The sequence below is a fragment of the Nestor notabilis genome, unplaced genomic scaffold, assembly GCF_000696875.1.
Source record: "Nestor notabilis isolate BGI_N333 unplaced genomic scaffold, ASM69687v1 scaffold7199, whole genome shotgun sequence".
NCBI lineage: Eukaryota > Metazoa > Chordata > Aves > Psittaciformes > Psittacidae > Nestor > Nestor notabilis.
In genome coordinates, this window is record NW_009943168.1 from 1,755 (window position 1) to 22,843 (window position 21,089).

General features: G+C 46.4%; 2 protein-coding genes across 2 annotated transcripts in view; one reads left to right on the forward strand and one right to left on the reverse strand.

Moving 5' to 3' along the window:
- Positions 1–1,099: 1,099 nt before the first annotated feature.
- The window catches only part of DPP7 (dipeptidyl-peptidase 7), a gene marked incomplete at its 5' end in the record, with an annotated part of 21,799 nt that continues 1,809 nt past the window's right edge, over positions 1,100–21,089 (forward strand). Inside the window, 11 exons of the mRNA XM_010021782.1 lie at positions 1,100–1,239; positions 1,951–2,114; positions 4,099–4,234; positions 7,103–7,184; positions 8,718–8,884; positions 10,095–10,155; positions 18,032–18,150; positions 18,242–18,398; positions 18,717–18,781; positions 19,155–19,225; positions 19,755–19,917. Of these exons, the coding sequence (XP_010020084.1) occupies positions 1,100–1,239; positions 1,951–2,114; positions 4,099–4,234; positions 7,103–7,184; positions 8,718–8,884; positions 10,095–10,155; positions 18,032–18,150; positions 18,242–18,398; positions 18,717–18,781; positions 19,155–19,225; positions 19,755–19,917 (1,325 nt within the window). The remainder of the gene's footprint in view (positions 1,240–1,950; positions 2,115–4,098; positions 4,235–7,102; positions 7,185–8,717; positions 8,885–10,094; positions 10,156–18,031; positions 18,151–18,241; positions 18,399–18,716; positions 18,782–19,154; positions 19,226–19,754; positions 19,918–21,089) is intronic.
- On the reverse strand, positions 10,970–17,014 carry LOC104411379 (kelch-like protein 9). Its single transcript, XM_010021781.1, has 4 exons — positions 15,980–17,014; positions 14,452–14,704; positions 12,482–12,642; positions 10,970–11,368 (listed from the first exon to the last, which is right to left on the reverse strand). The coding sequence occupies exons 1-4, from the start codon at positions 17,012–17,014 to the stop codon at positions 10,970–10,972; spliced, it is 1,848 nt and encodes a 615-aa protein (XP_010020083.1).

The window sequence follows — 21,089 nt, forward strand, 5'->3', positions numbered from 1 at the left end:
AGTTTCCCTAATGAAAGGTTTCACACCCATTTCCAAGCCAAATCCTGCTTTGGCAAGTCTGTGCTGAGAATGCCAAGAATTAAATTTAGGGCTCCTGTGACATGCTGCAGTGGCATCTGTAGGACAACCACTGTTGGAAGATCCCTTTGATGATAAGGCTATGTGTTGAAATCAACACTTAATTGACAACCTGAGGTCTGCTGTTGAAGAAAGCTGTCTATTATCCCACTTAATTCTTATGCCATTTAAGACTAAGCTAAAATAAAATGCTTTCAAGCATTAAAACAACTGTTAGATAAGGAAGTATTGGCATTACGGATCAGCTTGTCCTCCCAGTCTCAACTTGCCTTCAGTTATAAACAAATTGGAGAATGAAGCACATCATCTTAACACAGAATCATGTATATATGTATATGATATGTCATATGAAAGAGATATATATATATCTGATACATATATGAAGATAGGCTGAGAGAACTGAGAAGAGAAGGCTCAGAGGAGACTTAGAGCAGCTTCCAGTGCCTAAAGGGGCCCACAAGAAACCTGGAGAGGAGCTTTGGATAAGGGCCTGTAGGGACAGGACAAGGGGGAATGGCTTTAAACTGACAGAGAAGTAGATGAGCTTTAAGGTCCCTTCCAACCCAAACCATTCAAAGTTATATGATTTACAGCTTGGCTCTACATTATACGTCATAGCAGAAAGATTTCCTAACATCCATTTTGTGGGAAAAGTGATCCGTGCAAGTGTTTTGGGATGAGTGGGGCTGAGGAGGGTATATAAATGTGAAATCATTCTTGAGGGTGGAGAGAGGCAGCTGTTTCTAAATGCCTTGCAGAACTTGAGTTTCTTAGGGATTTTCAGGCAGAATCATAGAAGTGGCAGTTCCAGCTCACATGATGATCTCATGGAAGCTCTTATTTACCCCTGCTCAAATGAGATATTTCTATAGCCTGGGCTGTTAAGCTTCTGACCAAACTCACCAAAAGTAGAGTCATTTCATGCTCATGATGTTTGTTTGGGTTCATGGGGGTTTTTTTGTTTGGTTCATTTTTTGTGGGTTTTGTCTGTTAGTTTATTTGCTTCTGTCAATTTTCTCAGCAAAGTTCTGGAAGAAAGGATTTGGACCCATCTTTTTCTATACTGGTAACGAAGGTGACATCTGGACTTTTGCTCAGAACTCTGACTTCATATTTGAATTAGCAGAGGAACAGCAAGCACTTGTGATTTTTGCTGAGCATGTGAGTATTTTAGTCATTATGACTACAAAAGAGTCTTGTTCTGTTCAGTATTACCAAATTCTGTTCTGTTTTACCAAATTCAGCTTTCTGCTGGTCTGGAAATAAAACCGTTTCTTGCCATGAAGCTGAGGTGTACCTGCTGTAAGCTTTCTGTTTGTGGTAGCAGCTCTTCTTTACTTAACTTCAGAATGTTTTTTACTGTGCCTACCAGCAATCCAGGATACAGAATTACTGTTTCAGTAAAGCCTATTGCACAGGGTATTTGCCTTAGACCGGTGCTTTTGTAAGTAGTTTCCATGGGTCTTGAATGCCACACTTGTTTAAAAAGTTATTTTGGATAATATTTAATCTCCACACCATTTCCCACACAATTCTATTAAATCTACTATTCCGCAACTTATGCATAAAGACATTACACTGTTCCCTTTTCTAGTTGGGGATTTCAGGAGAGAGAGACATGCTGATGGCCCACTTGGCACCCAGTGAAGTAGCTTGTCATGGACTGTCCACCCTCTACAGGATACGTCCAGAAGGTCTCTGTTTATCAGATGTAGGAGAAAAGGCACTTCCTCAGTTACAAACAAGTTAGAGGACACCACATGCTCTATTATTGCTTCCTGTTTGTGCACACTTATCCCAGCTCTATAGTGCAAACAGGGAAGACCCAGACCTTGACACCAACATTTCTGCAGCATATCTCTTTCCTTTCAGAGGTACTATGGGAAGTCTCTCCCATTTGGACTCGAGTCAACACAGCTGAAGAAGACTGGTCTGCTTACCATGGAACAAGCCCTTGCTGACTATGCAGTGCTAATTACTGAGATTAAGCAGCAGTATGATGCTGCAGACTGCCCTGTCATTGCTTTTGGAGGCAGGTAAAGGTTGTGTGTACTCCTTCCCTTTTCAGCATCCTTTCTCAGCCACAGTCGTGCTGTTCCCATAGATCTCTTTGGCTCTCAGGCAAGTTCTAAACGTAGAGCTTTAAGCTATCTGATAGAGAGCAGTTGTGCTTGTGCCTGAGCTCCTAAGATCTCATCACCAGGTCCCAGTCGGTTCTTCTGTCAAGAGGTAGTCTCAGTTTGTGATTGCTTTGGAGAAGCACCAGTGACCAGAAGTTTCTGGGTAGCTTCAATGTGTGAGATAGCCAGAACCGCAGAAAATGGGAAATTCCTCCTGTAGGATCAGAACATTTTATGCTGGAAATACAGAAAACTAATAGTTGGGAAAATATTCTTTTCAGGGGCCATCCAGCTTTTTATTAAACACAGCCTCTTTTACAACATCCAGCTATTTTCACTGTAGGCTCCTTTATAGTTCTGTTCTGCAATCTGCTGCTTGGTTGCTCCTTGCTTCCTAGCAGAAGTTCATTCCCAAAGCTCTATTGCAGCTGTGTTGATGTGATGTCTTTGTCTCTTGAATGGTCCCCGTGCTTGTAGTAGAGATGCTTCCCTTTAAAAGGATTCCACCAAGTACAGGGCTTCTAATTCAGTTGCAGTGAGGTAAAAAGCATTTGATCTGACAGTTACCATTATGCTTCCACCTCACGGTGGTGGTGACTGGGCTGTTGATCTCAGGGGTGTTTATACTGTGACTATCAGGACAGTAGCTGGTGTAAAAAGGGCCAGGAGCCACCCTGGGGTGGAGAAGTGGGAGAGGAATTCAGCAAGACCTGCTAAGTGGGCTGCAATGTTAGACTACAGCTCCGTGTGTGTGTGTCAATCAGAGTTCAATCTGCAGCAGCCCAAAGAGCACTAAGCCTGTGTGGAAAAGGCCTACAGAGGGTGGAAGCAAGGACAGGTAGCCTGGGAACAATATAGAAAATTGACCAGCCAGGGATCAGGTTAAGAAAGTTAAAGCCCTGAAAGAACTAAGTCTGCCCAAGGACATTAAGGGCAACAAGAAAAACTTCTATAGGTACATTGGGGATAAAAGGAAGAGAAAAGAAAATGTGGGTCCTGTCTGGAAGGAAACTGGAGACCTGGTCACCTGGGACATGGAGAAGGCTGAGGTACATAACGACTTTTTTTTGCCACAGTCTTCACCAGCAAGAGCTCTAGCCACTCTGCCCAAGTCACAGGAGGCTCAAGGCTCACTTCCAACCCAACCATACTATGATTCTATGAAAAACACTGAAATACGGCAGTGTTGGAGCAGCACAGCATGTCCCATGGGAGAAAATAAAATACCTCTTCTGTTGCTTATAATTTTTCCAAACTTTAACCTGAAATTACTTGTGGCAGGTTTCAGCTATGCCTGTTTCCAAGAAATGCATATTGCTTTACATGTGGGTGATCTAGGAATGGTGTTTACTGCAACCACTTGAGGTGGTGGGGAGGAAGACTTGAACACCTGTAAGCTTGTCTCTCCTTCCCTGTATCTCTGCTGATCATCTATGCAGCTGTTACTTCCCAGCATTAGAGAGGGCTGCATATTCTGTAGGGTCCAGGGACACTCTTTGCTAAGAGCCTGGCTAGTCTTTATAATCCTGTGTGCAGAATATGTCTCCTTCCCCCATTGGACAGTGACAGCTTCACTTGACCCCCACTAATTTAGTAATGAAGCTGTCATGACACATGCAGTATGGTGCAGATTTCAGTATTGAAGCAGGATTTATGTTTGGCTGCAGAAGCAAAGTGGGCTGCTACATGCCCACCGAGCTGGGGTGAGCAGTTGGGGAAAGGCCAGTAGGAACACAGTGTGTGCTGCTCGTTTTAGATGAGGATGGCAACTACTAGATAGCCAGAAGCTTCTTGTTTCCTTGTGTTAGGTGAGCCTGTGAATGCTGACCTGAACTGTTGAGTTACTATGTTCTAAGCTGCCTGTTAAAGGAAATAACTCTTTTGTCTTCTCCTGTGGCAGCTATGGAGGAATGCTCAGCGCTTACATGAGAATGAAATACCCAAACATTGTGGCCGGAGCATTAGCTGCTAGTGCTCCTCTGCTCTCTGTGGCTGGGCTTGGGGACCCCAGCCAGTTCTTCAGAGATGTAACAGCAGTAAGTAGCATCTCTTCTTAGGAACATTATTTTCTTCCTTTAAGAAGGCTGGATTTTTTTTCCTTTTCCATGTGTTTAAACAGACATCTGTCCTCACAGCATCAGTGCTGGGCAGGGAATGCAGTTAAATGGGAACCCGCAAGGAACAGCAGCAGCTGCAGACATGATGGCTGAGCACTGCCTTAGCTGTTGGCCTCTCAGGGCCCAAAAGTGCTGTTCTGGGCGGCACAATTTGGTTTCAGCGCTTTTAGTACCTCTAAGGATTCACTTTCCCATTTCTAGTAACTTGACCATATTATAGCCTGAAAGTTTTCCTTTGTGCCCGGCTTAAATCCCTTTGGATAATTTATTCTTTAAATCCTCTCCCAAATGTTGTATTTTGCATTGATATCAATGATTCACAGCAGTTACTTAATCCCAAAATGGTTGCATATCAATGAAGTGCTTGGAAATCTTCATTTCAGTAACTAAAAAAATTCAAGATGTCCTGGGCACACTTAAAAGCAAAATTTAAATGTGGCTTTCACATTTTGAGGACATAGGACCCATAGGAAGGTAGTATTGCTTAGAACTGACTTACATTTAGTTTATAAGGAAAGACATGTCCTACCTGGCAGTACTAAGTCTTGTATGTTGTCTGTTTTGCCTCTTTTCAACATGAATTTCTACATCTGGGTGACACATGGAGTTGCATGAACTACCTATGTGTGAAACTTGTGGTCTTTTTGCTCTCATTTAAATATATGAAAACCTTATTTCAGTGCAGAGACTTACAGGATAGATAGCATTACCGCTAAATGTAAAGAAAATACTCTAACTGTTGAGTCAATAAAAGAATGTTGTCCTTAAATTATACGTTTTAAAGCAAAAAATGTAATACCACTTAGTCATCTAACAGGCCCTGCAGTGGAAAGTCTTCCCTGATTGAAACTAATTCCTTATCAGAAGCCCTATTCACCTGATATGTGTCTTACTTCAGTTGTGAATATGCTGTGAGTCATTACACACCCTTGAAATGAGGGCTTTGACCTTTCCATGCAAAAAAATTTCCCATTATTTTTAAGATCTATTCTCTCTGAAGCAGTAAGCTGACCTCTGGGCTGTGATCCTAAGCAAGCATGTTTTGTTGCTTTCAAAGTAATTCCGTCCATCATCAGTGTGTTTGCATGAAACCAGTTTGTGCATCTGGAATCTGAATTAAATTGATGCTGTTCGTGAGTGAACACCCCAGAGAGCTGTTAATAGTAATGAAGGCACAAACCTTCCATGAATCATTGCAGGAGCTCTCTCTTCCTGTGAGTCAATCTCAAATCAGGCTTCTCTGTGACTTTTGCTGAGCTTTTCCAGCTCACTTCATAAGCCTCTAGCTCACAGGGAAAGTGAGCAAAGGGCAGAAAATTGATTTTGAGTAAGGGCATTTGCATAAGTTCTATATGCCAAATGCCCTGCCTACAGCCAGGCAGAACCCCCTGTGTGAATGCTACACGTACAGCCATATGCATGCTTCCCATAGGGATACTGCTGCAGGGGCTGTTCAGGCCATTAACTTAAATCAATTTAGAGATCTGAATTAGGTGATTCAAAAGAGTAAAGGTGGCAGCCTGGAGGCAGGAACAGCTTTCCTTGGAATGGCTGTAATGCCTCCTGCCCCTGCTTCTTCGAGGTCTCAGCTGAACTATTCCTGAGTCCTAAGGGTCTGCAGGAATGGGTGGTATGAACAGGAACGGGTGGTAGTTCCCAGTGTGGGTGGTAGTTCCCAGCATGCTGGGCAGCGTGCTGCTGCACTCCAGCATGGGTAGCGGGGAGCTCAGTGTCATGGCAGCCAGAGCAGACCTGCTTCTCTGTCCCAGGCTGATCCATCCCCACACTCCAATTAGAGCCATCAGTAGATGAAGATCAATAAGCACACCCAGGAGAACATTTGGAACCCCTAAAGGGTTGCCCAGGTAAACTGTGCAGAACCCCATGATGATTTATCTATCAGACAAAGGCAGTTAGGAATGAAAGAAAGGTCCCAAATCTATTTTCAGTTGAGGCTGGGTCTTTGTAACAAAAATGCTTAGCTAGTGATTTGAGATTACTTAACCATTGCTCTAGCATGGTAAAGGGATCTTTAAAAAGCCCTAATAATTCTTACTATTACAAAGCACTGGTTGCCAGCAGATCTCAAACTGCCTTACAAGCTGACAGAAAAGAAATAGTTTGAGTTGCTAGAGCCTTCAGTGGCAGAAACAACTTGTTACACCAATGTAATGAGCCACAGCTCTTCAAACATACTTTAAAGTGCTTTTTCAAGATCAGTGATGTTTATTACAAGAAAAAGGACGTAGAATTCTTGATCATCTGGCAGGTCACTGGTGGGCTTAAGCAAAGCAGGTCTTGGTTCCCAAACCAGTGCTCTGCCCTCCATGCATAACACTCTTCTCCATGGCTCCCTCTTACAAAGTGCAGTATTTGTGTTTGTGTTTGAAAACAAAACAAGACCACAAAAAAACCCCCAAAAACTTATGGGCCTAGCATGTCGCATGTCCTGGCCAAGGTATGTGTCTCATCTTGCTGCTTCACATCCAGTCTAATGGCTCCACTAAGTGCAAAGTGTTTGTCTAAGAGCTTGCCCCAGTAAGGCCTGGTGAAACAGTTGCTGCTTGGTCTGAGCTGTGCAGACTGTTGGTTTCTGATGTGATGTGCTGATTGTCAGGAGGACAAGGCAGAAGAACTGGTATCACTACTGGAAATGCAGATGAGGTACTCAACAGTGGGCCAGTGACCACTGTTATCTCCTGGTGCTTCTGTCAGTTCTTCCCAGTGCAATGTCCACAAGTACTTTGTCTGTGCAGCCATAATTCTATGTGTTTTCTGTCCCTTCAGGATTTTCAGAAGTCAAGGCCAGGCTGCGTCCCTGCTGTCCGCAAAGCCTTCCAACAGATTAAGGAACTGTTCCTGAGTGGAGGTAGGAGATGATAGCCCTGCAGATGGCATCCCAGGGACTGGCAGCAGGCAGTCACAGCCATGTGGAAAAGAGCTGATACAGCTTTACTTCAGTTAGGTCTTCAATTAGTTCCACTAAATCAGTGCAAATGCCCACCTGGCTGCCTCTTCCTGCTTGATTTTTGATTTAATGAACATTTTCAGTCAGCATTGAAATTCGTAACTGACACAAAAATAAAAATATCAATGTGAGGGCTTGTGCAGTGTTAATGAAATTGTCTTTTCTGCACCAAAGTGCAAAAATACCTGCAGGTGCAAAACACCTGCATTTTATGCTGCTAAAGCCTCGTGTTTCATTAGATACTTGACCTCAGCACTCACGCTGTTGAGAACTGTTCAGGTGGGTATGACGACTGCATGGCTCAGCTACTGGACAATCTGAGAAATATTTGGAAGGTAATTTAGGTCTTGAAGCAGCCATCACGGTCTCTTTCATATCCATTTGGATAGTTAGGTGAAGACAAGGACAGAGGCTGGTGAAGATCTCTGCAGTGTCTCCCAAGAAGGCCAGATGAGGTGTCACGGTCCAGTACAGCATCATCTGGGGGCCCTGCATGGTGTTGGAAGAGCTGTGGTGGGTTCTTGGCCTGTCTCAAGGCTTGGCTTGGTCTGTTGTGCTCATGTCAGGGGATGTGCCTCACTGCAGCAGCTAGTTCTGTAATTGTCCAGAGGAGCTGGGGTCCAAAACCGCATTTAGCTTTGGGTCACAGCAGGCAAAATGTTACTGTTACATAGCCAAGTTCTTCAAGGTCTTCAAGGGGCCTTGCTTTCTGCAGCTGGGTGGATAAAGTGGTCATGTTTAAGGCTTAGGCTCCCAAGTAAGTGTCCAGAGGCAAGTCCCAGGCTTCCAAGTAAAGACAGCCAAGCTCTGGTGGGCAGCTTGTAGAGTAGGATGGGGACTGCACCTCCAAAGTGTGAAGGGTGAAAATGAAGGGAGCAGCTTTCTCCAGCAGAAATGCAAAGGTATATGAGTGCATCTTGAAGGAATGTCTTCAAAGACAGATTTCCTGACTCCAGCTGGCCTCTCTGCATTACACTGAAGTTTGAAGGAACATCTCAGGAATCCTTTATGACTTTGTAAGGACCATTCTTGCTTGGCATTCCTTACTGCAGACCTGCATGGTAGCTTGCCTGGGGACACTGCCCTGCAGGACACAGCAGACCCCAGGTAGGGAGCCAGCAGGAGCAAGGAGGAGGCAGCCGGGCAGGGTATAGGGAAGGACAGGCTTGTACTAAGATGCTATTCTCACTGTGCCAGCTGGGACTGCTGCTGTCTCAATGAGTGCTGATTCCTTGGGCTCCTCTGGGAAGCTGCACAGGAAGAATATGCCTGAACATCCACGTGTTGTAAATTGAGATGTGATGTGTCTTTCCCACTAGAAACCTCATCTGTGTGTTACAGCATCCCCTTGCTCCTGAGTCTAACAAGATGCCGAAGCCTGGTATTATATTCCTCTGCTAAAGTTTGTGTCTTTCATTTTCCTTTCTTCTGCAGCCTATGATGAAATTAGCAGTAAAATGGCCACATGCAATAAGATCTCTAACAAGGAGGATGTTTACCAGCTTTTTGGATTTGCTAGAAATGCCTTCACCATGATGGCCATGATGGACTACCCTTACAAAACTGATTTCATGGGTCATCTCCCTGCCAATCCAGTGAAGGTGAGTACCAGGACACAGGAGAGTATTGGGGTTTGTAATGTGCATCTTGGTGACTGGAGTGCAAGGAGCTGCACAGCCTGGGGCAGTCAGGCACACACCATTGGTGATGGTGAGACGGGGAGGTGGTGGTGGTGGATGTTGCAGCCCTTCCGCTCTGACAGTTAATCTATGCTGTTTAAAGTTCTTTCTGATGGTGACTGCTGTGTTTGAAATACTCTGCATAAAGCTCATCAGGGAGCTTTCTGAAGGCACTCTTACCCTGCTCTGCCTTTATCTTAGACACAGAGGCCTGTGCAACCTTGTTGACTTCAGCTTTTAGACACTAAAGTTGCTTTGTTGTAGCCCACACACTTTCATAGATGTATGTTTCTTGGTGGGTGGAGATGGGCATCTAAAAATCGGGCTCCTTTCTAAGTATCACCAATTGATGTTGCAATTCTTGGTTTCTTCTGGTGTGCTGTTAGCCTCATGCTGCTGTTCTTTCCTGTGCTCAGCACACCACACTGATGGGACTTTATTTGCCTCTGGCCTTGTGGCATTTATGGTTTGAGCCCTGCCTGGAGCAAAATACACGTTGCGTGAGAGGACATACAGGCTACACTGTACTGGGATTCAGGAGGTGCTGTTTTTGGCTCCACTGGGCATCCAGTTTCCTTCTGTGAACTGTTTAACAACCTGTAAAATAGAAGTAATTATTCTACCTCCCCTGGAGAAGGACATTATTCTGATTGTAGGAGGAGCTGTTGCCTATCACTGTGGCCTCTGCACAGTTGCTTAACTTGGTAGAGGAACTGTTTGTCCTGGCCCTGTCTCCTCGTTTCTATGTATTGTGTTGCTAGAAGGAAGAAAAAAAACCCCAAACCAACCACCCAACTGAAAAAAAAAAAACCCAACCCCAAAACCACCACCACGAAAAACAAAACAAAACAAAACAAAACAAAAAAAAAAAAACAACAACAACAAAAACCCAAGCAAACAACAACCAAAAAAAAAACCAAGCAAACAAAAAAAACCCCAACATGCACAAAAAACCCAAACACAAAACAACAAAAAACCCACTAAACCCCAACTTGTTGCATCAGACCCTTGGAAATCTGCAAACCATAAAATGTTTAAGTGATAATTTTAATGAATCTTCCAGCTTAGCTCTTCCAAAGACCAGAGCCTGTTAACTGTTCTGTCTGCAATTTGCCTGTAATGTCTCATCCAGGTCAGCTGTGAACAAATCCTTGCCCACGCAGACCCAATTCAAGGCCTGGCTGCTCTTGTTGGTGAGTGAATATTACCATGATCTTTAATACCCTGTTCTCTAGAAGCACCTGTAAGTAGAACTGTTACATTGTTGTGCAGGGTATGTGTTGTGGGAGCTTGCGTGATTCCCATCCCGCACTGCGATGTTTTGCTCCATATTGTCCATTGGAATATCCCATGCTGACCCATGGGTTCATCTTCTCACCTTTCTAAACTCATCAGGTTTTTCTGCCATTGCAGCCCCTTAGCCTGTAACTGTCTGTAAGATGTGGACTTCTAAGGTACTTGATTTTTTATAAAAGTTTACCCATCTGCTCAAGCTGTCACATGATCAGTGCATGTTCACTGAAGGAAGGCTTCTGGTCTGCTTGTTGAGGACAAGGTTGTCCTCGTAGTGACCTACGATCCAGTGGCAAGACAATCTTAAATTTATCATCATATATCTCTGTGAATACTAATTTGTCAGCCAGCAGTGCTTGTAAGGGAATTATTAGGGAATTCAAGCTCTTTTGAAGACTTCCTCATAAAATCTCTTGAGCTACTCATTAAAAATAAGTTCTATCTTGGTTGTTATTCAGAAAAACAGGTTCTGAATTACAAAAAAATTACTTAAGGAATTCTTATGGGTTTAATGCATCTTAGGAGGATTGGCAACTAATTCTCTTTTTTTTTTTTTTTGTAAATTATGCATGTCACAATGATAACACCAAGTTAGAAACGTACTAATTCCAAATTACTGCTAAAGATGCTTGGATACTTGGCTGGCAGCTGGAAGAGTTGTTAAAATACTAATGTCTTAGCAAACACTGTCAATCTGCTTTATGTATTCACATCCTACTTCTTCTCTGAGGCAGAGTGGAACTCTGATTCCTTTGTGAAAAGCAAGCTGAAGACAGATTTCTTCCTCCTGCCTGCAGGGAAGCACTTGGTGCCTGTCCCTGTCCCACCGGCTGCATTCACTTGGGACAGTTTAATCATGCAAGAGGCATGATCCACCAGAGCTTTAGGCAGGGGACTGGCTTTCTTCCATACACACCCTGCTGTGTTGTACAGGAAAACACTGTCTTCTTTCTGCATGTGCTGCAGGGCCCCACCTCCTGCAAGGTAGAGTGTAGTGTCATGGGCTGAGATGCTGAACTGGAAGCAGTTGAATGGGGGCAGCTTCAGCGTTGTCCACTGGTTGCTTCCAGGACAGTAATACTCCATCTCATTGACATGAATCCATTCCTCCACCTGCAAAGAACCATACCAACACTCATGTATTGTGTTGTGCCTGTCACATCAGGCTCACTTGGTTCATGATAAAGGAAATCAGTGTCTCAAAATCGATTTAAATACTGTGGGGCTTAAGATGCCAGAGTTTTGATCCACATTTAGCAATCAGAGCCTCAAAAGAAGCTGAATAAAATTCCAGGATGGCACAGCTTTGAAGAAGCTTTCTTCTTGGAAAATCGGAATAGTGAGCTGAACAGAGGGCCACAGGGACCTGCTGGAACTGGCATAGCCCAAGTCCTGCCTGCTCTCCAGACTTTTCACACATGACAAAGGAAATCATCTAAAGTGGCTATATTGCATTGAATTGTGGACAATAACTGAGTGTGTCATCTGGAGGAATTTGATGTCAGCCTTGATGTGCAGTTTCTCTTTTCTATCCCTTCCTCAGTGAGTAATTAAGTGCTCTAAGTCACTCTCATTCTTTCAGAAGAAACTGTACCCCTCAGGCTATAGTGGGGCCAGGCCCTGAGTCTTTATGCTTTCAAATGGGAATTGCTGAATGATCTTTGAAAACTCAGTTCTCTTGGCTTCAGGGAATGGGATTCTCCTAGCGTTAGCCCTTCAGCCCCTGTCAGGTCTCTTCCCAGAACACAATGGGCAGCGCTTTCCCTCCTCTTTCAGAGGTGGGGAATCCAGGTTTTCAGGACTTGAGCCCATCTTTCCTAAAATCTAGACTAGTGTCCTCGCTACAGCCCATTCCTTTACTAGTCTGCCAGTGTTTCACTCCCTCCCAGCTCAAACAAGGAAAATCTGGTGGTCAGTGTGTTTGGGGCAGGGTACATGACAGGTTTTCCTGCGTTAGCAGCCTGCACCTCCACCTGTGTTTCCTCTATTTAAAGAAAATTCTTTTAACAGCCTTTGTACTCCAGCAAATAGAGTGTGATAAGAGGGGAGCTTCTGATGTGCATGACTGTAGTGGCAGGCACATTTTCATAAGCTTATTGGCCTGACTTGCAACTGTACCAGTCCATTAAAGAGGCTGGTACCTATTGGAATAAAAAAGTCAAGGCCTATCAAGAGGGAGACCCCCTTTGGGGTCAGATTCGAGACTATAAGAGCAAATAAACTTACTCCTTTCAGTGTCCTTCCTCCAATGCAAAAGATCTTGTCCCTGACTGTAGCCATCCCATGATCACAGCGGGTGAAAGCCATGGCACTATTGCAAATCCAGCGTCGGAGGCGAGGGAGGTAGCTGTAAGTGTCTCTTAAGGTTTTACCCCCAGAGAAGCCCCCTAGGAGGAGAGCAGAAGTCTTGAAAATCTGTCCATCATCCTACCTGACATCCAGCAAACCTTCTGCAAACATTAGTAGAGCTGATTTTTTTTTTTTCTTTCAATACCTAAGAAGCTCAGGTTTAAAATTTCACACCATCCTGCAGAGCTCATGTCATATGGAATTTAAAACCTGAGCTGCTCAGGTATTTTAAAGAGGAGAGGAAAACAAAACAAAACAAAAATCTAATCAAAACAGTTCCAGCTCTTTCTGTAAATTGGGGGATTTCCAGCTCTTGGGGTATTTCAGATGTAACCAGGAGCAGCTTTCATTAGGGAATCTGCTTCCAGCAGTCACAAAATGGGGATTTGAAGGAAAAGCATTGAAAGGTTTTTAAACACTGGGTCTTCAACAGTAGGTCACTGCCAATCAGCCAGTGCTGTGGTCAACTTTTTGTCTTAGGCACTCATGTGCATATTTCAGGGTGCATTATAAAAAGCTCCTTGCAGAAGGAAAGTGCTGCTGTGAGGAGGGGAAATGTCTACAGTTGCCTGCCTGTCAAATTGCAGCCTGCAGAGCCTTTGCAAACAAGGAAGATGATATTTCAGGTTGGCTGTAGACCCCAGCTCGCCTGGACACAGACACTTTCTCCACTTGGACCTTGGGTTTAAATCCTGTATTGAAGTAATGCTCTTCATTTTTCTGTTTGCTTGGGCAGGGCTGTAGGCTGGCCAGATCAAAGTTGCAGTTACCCCACTAGTTTAGAAGGAAATTAATGCTATAGGTAGGGAAGACCTTATACCCCAGGGGTATAGTGTTACCCAGACTAGATCACTATGGTGTGTTTGAAGCTCTGTGAATCAATTTTGTCCTTGCTCTCTGCTAGGAACTGAGACCAACAGAGGTTAAATGAGCTGCCTGTGGCACCATAGGCTGAGTCAAAAGAGGGACTTGAACAACCTGAGTCTCAGCAATTCCCTGTCTGAACCGTTCATCACCAGGAGCCCTGCTGTCACTGGGGTATAGGTCATGGCAGGACAGCTTGTGTGTTGCCTTCCCTGCTTTTGGGGCCTCAGATGTACAGTCCATCACAGTGTCCTTCATTGCAACTGTGCAACTGAAGTTAATCTGGACTGGATCAGTGTGGTGATCCCAGCTGGCTGTAACTGGTTTATGGAGCAGGGAGCCTGCAGGAATGGCAGACTGGCCCAGGACTTTTAACTCAGAGGCAGTAACACGAACAACACAGTGCTTTTCCTACGAAAAACCAAGTCCAAACTAGTAGCTGCAAAACTAAGTATCCTACAACACTTTCCTGGAGTGTTTAAGCCAATGGCATTCTACTGTCAAACATCCTGTACCACCTACCAGAAATCCCTGTAAAGACTGAGGATCCCTTGTACGGTAAGAGCCTGCATTATACTTCTTTTTGCACAGGTTATCAAAGTAGCACAGCAGCAGTAGTCCCACATCTTCCACTGAGATTAATACCAGGGTTTGATTCCATCCCCAGGTCTATGGCAGCCTGCTCCTGCTTTACCTTTCAGACAGCAATGCTTTGGGATTCAGCCAGGATTGCAGGGTCAAAGGTGAGCAGGGATGTGGATTGCAAGTAGATGGTATCACCTTCAATGTCTTGGAATGAATGCATTAAAGGTGACACCAGAAGAACACAGGAAGGCAGTGAGGCTGTGCTAAAACAGCAGGAAACTGACCCTGGAGCCGTGGGTGCTACTAGTGTGGGTGCAGGCTTAGACTGTGACGTTAAGATGCTAGCAAAAATCAATAAAACTATATGAAAATATGGTGCTTTCTGCCAGCTCTATCACCTGAAATATAGAGGATTCCCTTGTGGGTTGTGCCTGCATGATCAGCAATAGGCATGGGGAAGGGAGCTGTGAACTCCCACTTGTTGTCAGCGGGCTGGTACAGTTCCACCGTGCATGTGAGGGTCCCCAGCAGTGTCCCACCACCCACGGTGACGATGCAGTCGAACAGCACATCTGCATGGAAGCGCGTGCGCCGCTGCAGCATGCTGGCGACCTGGAGCCAGGAGGTGTTGCGGGGATCGAATCGGAAAACCTAGGATCACAGCAGAGGGCTGAGAGTTAGAAGGTGGCGCGTGGCTGGCTTGTGTCTTGTGTGGCTTCAAGAACTGAGAAGCAGTTCCCCAATCTGAGGAAGGTTTCATATTCAGACCTGGATAGGCTCAACTTCCAGTGCCAGGCAGCTGCTACATCAGCACCTCCCAGCAGAGTTAGAGGCTCAGTTAAGGGCTTTCTGGAGGCCTAGGGTGGTCTGGGAATAGGTTGTTCTCTCAGCTCCAGCAAGCAGGAGGTGGGACACCTTGGCTTGATGAAATACCTTTGTTTCAAACACCAGCTAGCATGTCAGCTTAAAACTGTTTCAGTGAGATTTAAACAAGCACATTTGCATCTCTGCTACTGTTTTGAATGTGTATTAAAGAGAGCATCTGAGCTTTGCCTGCTGCTCTTGTCCAGAAGGCAGGAGTGGCTTCCCCTCCCCTTATCCCTGGTAACAATACTGGAGAGGTACAGCACCTCTGCTAAGGCTGGGCTTCCATTCACACCTTGTTCAGCAGTTTTTCAGAAGCTTGTTTTGCCACTCTTGTTAGAAAGCCCAGGTCACTGAGCAAGGGCAGTGTCTGCAGAACCACACTGCGTGGGTGCTGAGCTTGGGCTGTTGCCCTGCTTTTGCAGCATCCTCTGCTCTGCTGCTACTGAGCTGCGTCCTGCCTTCAAGGCAGTGGAAGGGAGTTGCTGTTTACAGTGGCACTGTTGAGCTGTGGTGAAATAAGCCCATCTGGGAGCCTGGGAAAGGAAAACATGCTGGTTTTGCTAGTAAGCTCACTGGAGCCATCTAGGAAAATATAAAATCCTGCACAAGTCTTTTTATTCCTCAGGCAGAAGGGGGAGGTCCTGGGACCTAAAGTAGATTCGCATTTCCAGGGCAAACCTGAGGAAAGAGCAGTTCTCACATGAAGTGGTGAACTTCAGCTATGCCTCCCAAGGATGAGTCCCATGGCAGCAACAATAGTGACAGGGATAGCATTCATGGGGTCGCTTGTTCGACTGACATGGACCTGGCTGAACCTGCACCATGGAAGTTGTGTACAGATTAGGATAGCAATTTACAGTAGAAGCAAGGTGAGTCCAGGGCAGGAGATGATTCCTTCCCAGGCAGTTTGGAAGCTGTATTCCCAAGGGCTTTCAGTACTGCCCAGAGTGCTAAGAAATACGTAGAGGTGTGAGAGCTGAGGTGGGCAAGAGGAATGACTCTCTCCCTCCCTCCCTCACCCAGCCATTTTTCCAAGGCTAAAGGTTTCTTGTGTCTTACCTCATTTGATGGTTGCTTTCCAGTGGGATCAAATTTGCTCTGTCCCCCAATGACAAAGAGGAAGTCATTGATGATGGCAACACAGTGGTTGTACACTGGCATGCAGAGGTCCCCGACCTTGTGCCAGGAGCTGCAGCTCTGGTCTGCAGCCCACATCTCTCTGCACACATGGTTGGTGGTGGTTCTCCCACCAGCTACAAGCAGCACAGTGGAACCAGCACGGAGGCTTGTGCTCTGGGTCTGCAGGACTGGCTGAGCATACAGCTGGGAGTGGTAGTTCAGAGCCTCCTGCACGTACCTGTGGCAGCCTGAATCCAGCCTCATAAGAGGCATTTCCTGGACACATCGCTGCAGATCCTGTAAAGGAATGAGAGGGAATCTTATGTGCCTTAAAATCTCTGCTGCATCTTTCAGCCGTGTGCAGTCATGCTGCAGCCAGCCCATGGCAGCTCTGAAGAGCTCCAGTTCGCTGCATCCCTGTGTGTCAGTCCTGCCCAAAATTTCACAAAGGGTTCCTCGGTCCAGGTCTTTCAAGCGCTGCGGATCAGCCAGGATCTGTTTGCAGTGCTGCCCTACGTAGTACATGGCTTTCTGTCTCAGCTCTGCTGGGCCAAGTTTGTTAACAATATTAAGAACATCCGTGCAGTTCTCATTGTTCAAGCAACCCTCTAGGAAGTGGAAGCACAGCTTGATCACCTCCCGAACCAGGAGGGTTTCTGCAGCTTTGAAGGTCTCTTCAATATTCTGCAATGAGAGGTCTAGTTTGTTGGAGTAAATGAAGTTGAGAACATTCCTCAGCCCAGCAGCACTGACAGCTTTCAGCCGGATATTACTGTCTTGGCTTCCCGCTCTGGTCCAGTTTCCAACAAACAGGATCTTGCAGTAATTACTTGCTGAAGCTAGAACAATCTTGTGGGCTGGAAAGCAAACCCCTTCTGCCTCCAGTGTCACATCGCATAGTGCACTCTGCATGCGAAGGCTGCTGAGCCCATCCAGGAGTTTAGCCAGGTAGGTGTCTGACGCCAGGCTTGCCATGCCGGCCTGCGAGCACAGCAGCATGGCTCTGGAAGCAGCCCTGGGACTCAGCTGCATGTGGTCAGTGCATCTCCTAGGCACTCTTCTGTAGCCAGGACAGGGGTTTCCTGCTGCAGTGGAGCTGAGGCTGTGCTGGCCAAGCACATGGATCTGTCCAAACAGCAGCAGCTGCACCAGTCCCCTCCTCAGCAGCCTCTGCCCAGTGCTTTGCAGGAGCAACGTGCCCTGTGACTTGCAGAGCTGCTTGGGGCTGTTTGCAAGTGGAGCTGTTGGTGCTGGTTATCACACAAACCCCACAGTGTTTGTGGGTTTTGCCCATTGGCTGTGACACTGGCAGCAGTGGACAGCCACCGGCATAGCCACATTCTTCTTCCTCGCTATCTGGTAACTACTCATCTGCACAAAGAGCAGCTCATTCTTCAGCAGCTCCCCCGCAATGCTTTGTTGGGCGCCTGGTTAGGTGCGCTTTCATCTGGGCAAGTCTGCACATGCCGTCTTTCCTTCTTGAACAACAGTCAAACAAAATCCCCTCTGTGACAGGCCACTCTTGGCCCTCTGACTAGATTTTATCGATTCAGACAACAGCTACTTTCAAGGAGGGGGTGGGAAGCTCTCAGCACTTGTGTCCTGTTCAGCTTGAAGCAGTCAGCTAACACCCTGTATGCAGCCTGCTCTTATTGGTGTTAGGGATTGGAGCCTAGGGTTCTCCCAACACCTACTGAACCAGTTGCTTGGCTTTTGGCACAAGCAGAGAGCACCTGTAGTCTCTTTTCTCCCTGTGGATACAGCAGAAGCAAAGGGTATCTACAGCCAGGCTTGAGACCATATGAAAGCTTTGTCATTAAGTTGGGGTTGTAGCCTAATGCTGGTCAGCCCGTGCCCCAGGCTGATGCACTTGTCCAGCTGGGACAGCCACCCCTCTGCTTGCCCTTGGCCATGTGGTTTGGGGGCAAGGTGGTGGGTGCGACAACAGAGAAGGTGCTGACAGGTTGGGTCTGTGCTCTGTTCCCCTGGCAGGGGTGTTCTACAACTCCTCTGGCTTGGCACAGTGCTATGACATATACAAGCTGTACCAGTCCTGCGCTGACCCCACGGGCTGCGGCATTGGACCGGATGCCCAGGCCTGGGACTATCAGGTAAAGTTCTGGAGACAGCAACAGGTTCCAGCTGCTGGTTATACTGTTTCCCCCCACCCCCGCCTTGTGCCAGCTCTTCTACCTCTCTTAGGTTTGCACTGAGATCAACTTAACTTTCAACAGCAACAATGTGACTGATATGTTCCCCGAGATGCCTTTCACAGAGGCCATGCGGGAGCAGTACTGCTGGAGCAAATGGCACGTGAAGCCACGAGCGCACTGGCTGCAGATAAACTTTTGGGGAGGCGGTGAGTTGTGCAGGCTGCTTGTCCCTTGGCACTACCCTGCAGTTGTCTGCCTGTCCCACCTCTGCCCACCTGAGCTCTGTTGGGACAGGCACAGCGCACTAACAGGTCCTGGAAGGAAGTCACAGCCTTGTGCTGACTTGAGCCAAACAGACCTTTCTGTACCTCCTCAAGACAAAAACTGAATACCTAAAAACTGCCAAGAATTTGGTTTATTCTCCTGTGTTTTCTGTTCTTGGCCATGTTTGCTACAGTAGCCAAATGCATTTGGATAAATGGGCAGGAAGGACACCTCTCACATGTCATCTCTCTGAATTTCAGACCTGAAAAGTGCAAGCAACATAATTTTTTCAAATGGAGACTTGGACCCTTGGGCTGGAGGTGGGGTAAGTATGTGCAGCCCTGCACACCCCAGCACAGAGAGCAGCCTTTCCAGGTGATACACACACACCCACACACCCCTTCTTTGAGAGCAGCACTGGTGATTAATCTTTACTACATTTGAGTTTCTGCCGGCAGCTCTTTTACACTAAAGCATTGAGGAGCCTCAGGACATTAATGATAATAGAATCACTTCATTTGAGATGGGGCATTGGGCTCACTGGGACTGTCAGCCCTGCACACAATGTCAGGCATACTGGCGATCTCTTTCCAGGCCTGTCCTCAGTCCTGACCAGCTCGCCTTGCAGTTTTCAGAACAGAAGCCCAGTTCTGCCTGGTCACTTGGTGAGAGTTTCTCTCTGCTCCTTCTTCTTCCAGATAAATAGCAGCCTCAGCCCTTCACTAATTGCATTGACTGTTAAAGGAGGCGCTCATCACCTAGACCTCCGGTAAGTACCAAGCTCTCCTTTGGCTGACTAAATCCTCCTGCCACAGTCCAAAGATCCAGGAGATCCTTTAAAAGGGGTTGGATACAGACTGTCGCAGCCTAACTGTGGAAGAGCAATCTTCTTCCTCAGTACAGGGCTTTTCCAGCCTCCAGGGAAGCCAGGCAGTGCAGAACTCAGCACTAAGCTCACATACTCTCAATGGAACATGTTCTTGCACAGGGATTGGCACAAGTGTGTGATAGCCTGTAGCTGTCAGTCATGTGAAATAGTCCAGTGTCTCTTGGCATTAGCCATCAGCCTTCAGCCCCAGAGCAGAGGGCAGCAGCCACCAATGCAAGGGAGAGCTTGGGGCTCTCCAGCCTGCCTTCTAACCTCCCTGTGGATGCCACGCTGTAAGTTTTTTCCAGGGCATAAATACCAAGTACAAAACAGATAATCTCTGTCCTTCAGTTCCCTGGCTTGGCTTTCCCTGGGCGAAAGGCAAAGAGCTGCCCCCACTGACCAGCTCACCCTGCTCTGCTTTCTCTAGAGGGCACAATCCAGCTGACCCCCCATCGGTCACACAAGTGCGCAAACTTGAAGCGAGCATCATCAACAGCTGGGTGAAAGCTGCAGGGATGGAAAGAGCACAAGAGAAGCACCCGGGGGCTTCAGCTGTGAGCACATCCATCCCCACAGCCTCAGGCCTGCAGGTGAGGCTGCCAAGCTGCCACTAGGATACAAGAAGACAGAAGCCTGCTAAGCTGAGTCTGCACCATTTGAGGAAGTGTTATCTATGCTGGTGGAAATTCACCCTTTTGAAGTGTCTTACCTGCCCCTCATCAAGCATCAAAAGAAAAGCAAAATGCCAAATCCGTGATGGAAGCCCAAGGCACATTGTGCAGCTCTCATGCTGACTTGCTCACAGTGAGGAGGCATTACACATGGTGGGCATGCTAAAAGCTTGCCTGGGAGGCCCAAGAACCACCACTAGCCTGAACAGTCTGGTTGCATGAGGCACCTTAAGGTTAAAGCTAAATTATTTTAGACAAAAAGTAAAGATTAAATGACTAGAGGAGAAGCAGAGGTAGGGTCATTACTTATATAGGTTCACAGGAGTCCACCAGAAACCAGTTACATACAAAAAGACTCCATTAGCCTCATCCAGTGCTGGGGGGTTGGGTAGATTTTTTGTTTGTAACTTGCTCAAGAGATCTTCAGTCCTTGAGCTGGAGGTTTACACCTAGCAGTCATCCTGTTGTACTGCTGTCACTTGAGAGCTGCGCATTAGTGACCAGTAGAGCACAGTTTTGCTCCAGACATCTTCAGATATTTTTAAAATAAATTACAAGTCTGATAAAATGTGTGATATGATTTCATAGCTTGGTAGTATAACCAGAGAAGATAAAACTGCTCAGGTGGAGCAAACACATCTTTGCACATCAACAGGTGGGTTCTTACCTACTGGAATTGGTATGCACCAATAAATACTAGCTTAAGTGTAGAAGTATTAAACCCTGTAATCAATTGGCTGCCTCAGTTGATCCATTTGCAATGATTTTATGACTTAGTGGAGAAGCCTCCCAGATCCCCAAAGGTTTACATTACTTACACAGGCAGTCACAGCATTGCCTCAGCTTCCGTTCCACTGCTCAAACACAAGGCTTTGTGTGCAGTATTTGCACTGCTGGGTCCTCCTGGCCATCACAGGGTGACTGTTCCCAGAGTTACAGTGGCAGTCGCTGATGGGTGTTTCACAATATTTGGGTGCTGACAAAAAGCCTTTTTGCATACAACCTGCTTATCTCTTCCCTCTTCTTACAAAAGACCAAAGGTTCTGCTCCCCCCAGCACTGAGGAGTGCAGGGGGAGGGAAGAGCAGGAAT

Bases quoted from the DNA above. Each gene is read 5' to 3' on its own strand.
- LOC104411379 (XM_010021781.1), bottom strand. From the start codon at position 17,014: ATGGCAAGCCTGGCGTCAGACACCTACCTGGCTAAACTCCTGGATGGG. The intron at 14,705-15,979 runs GTAAGACACAAG...CTGTGATCCTAG, and splicing joins GAAAGCAACCATCAAATGAG to GTTTTCCGATTCGATCCCCG. The intron at 12,643-14,451 runs GTGATAGAGCTG...CTCTCCTCCTAG, and splicing joins GGGAATCCTCTATATTTCAG to GGGGCTTCTCTGGGGGTAAA.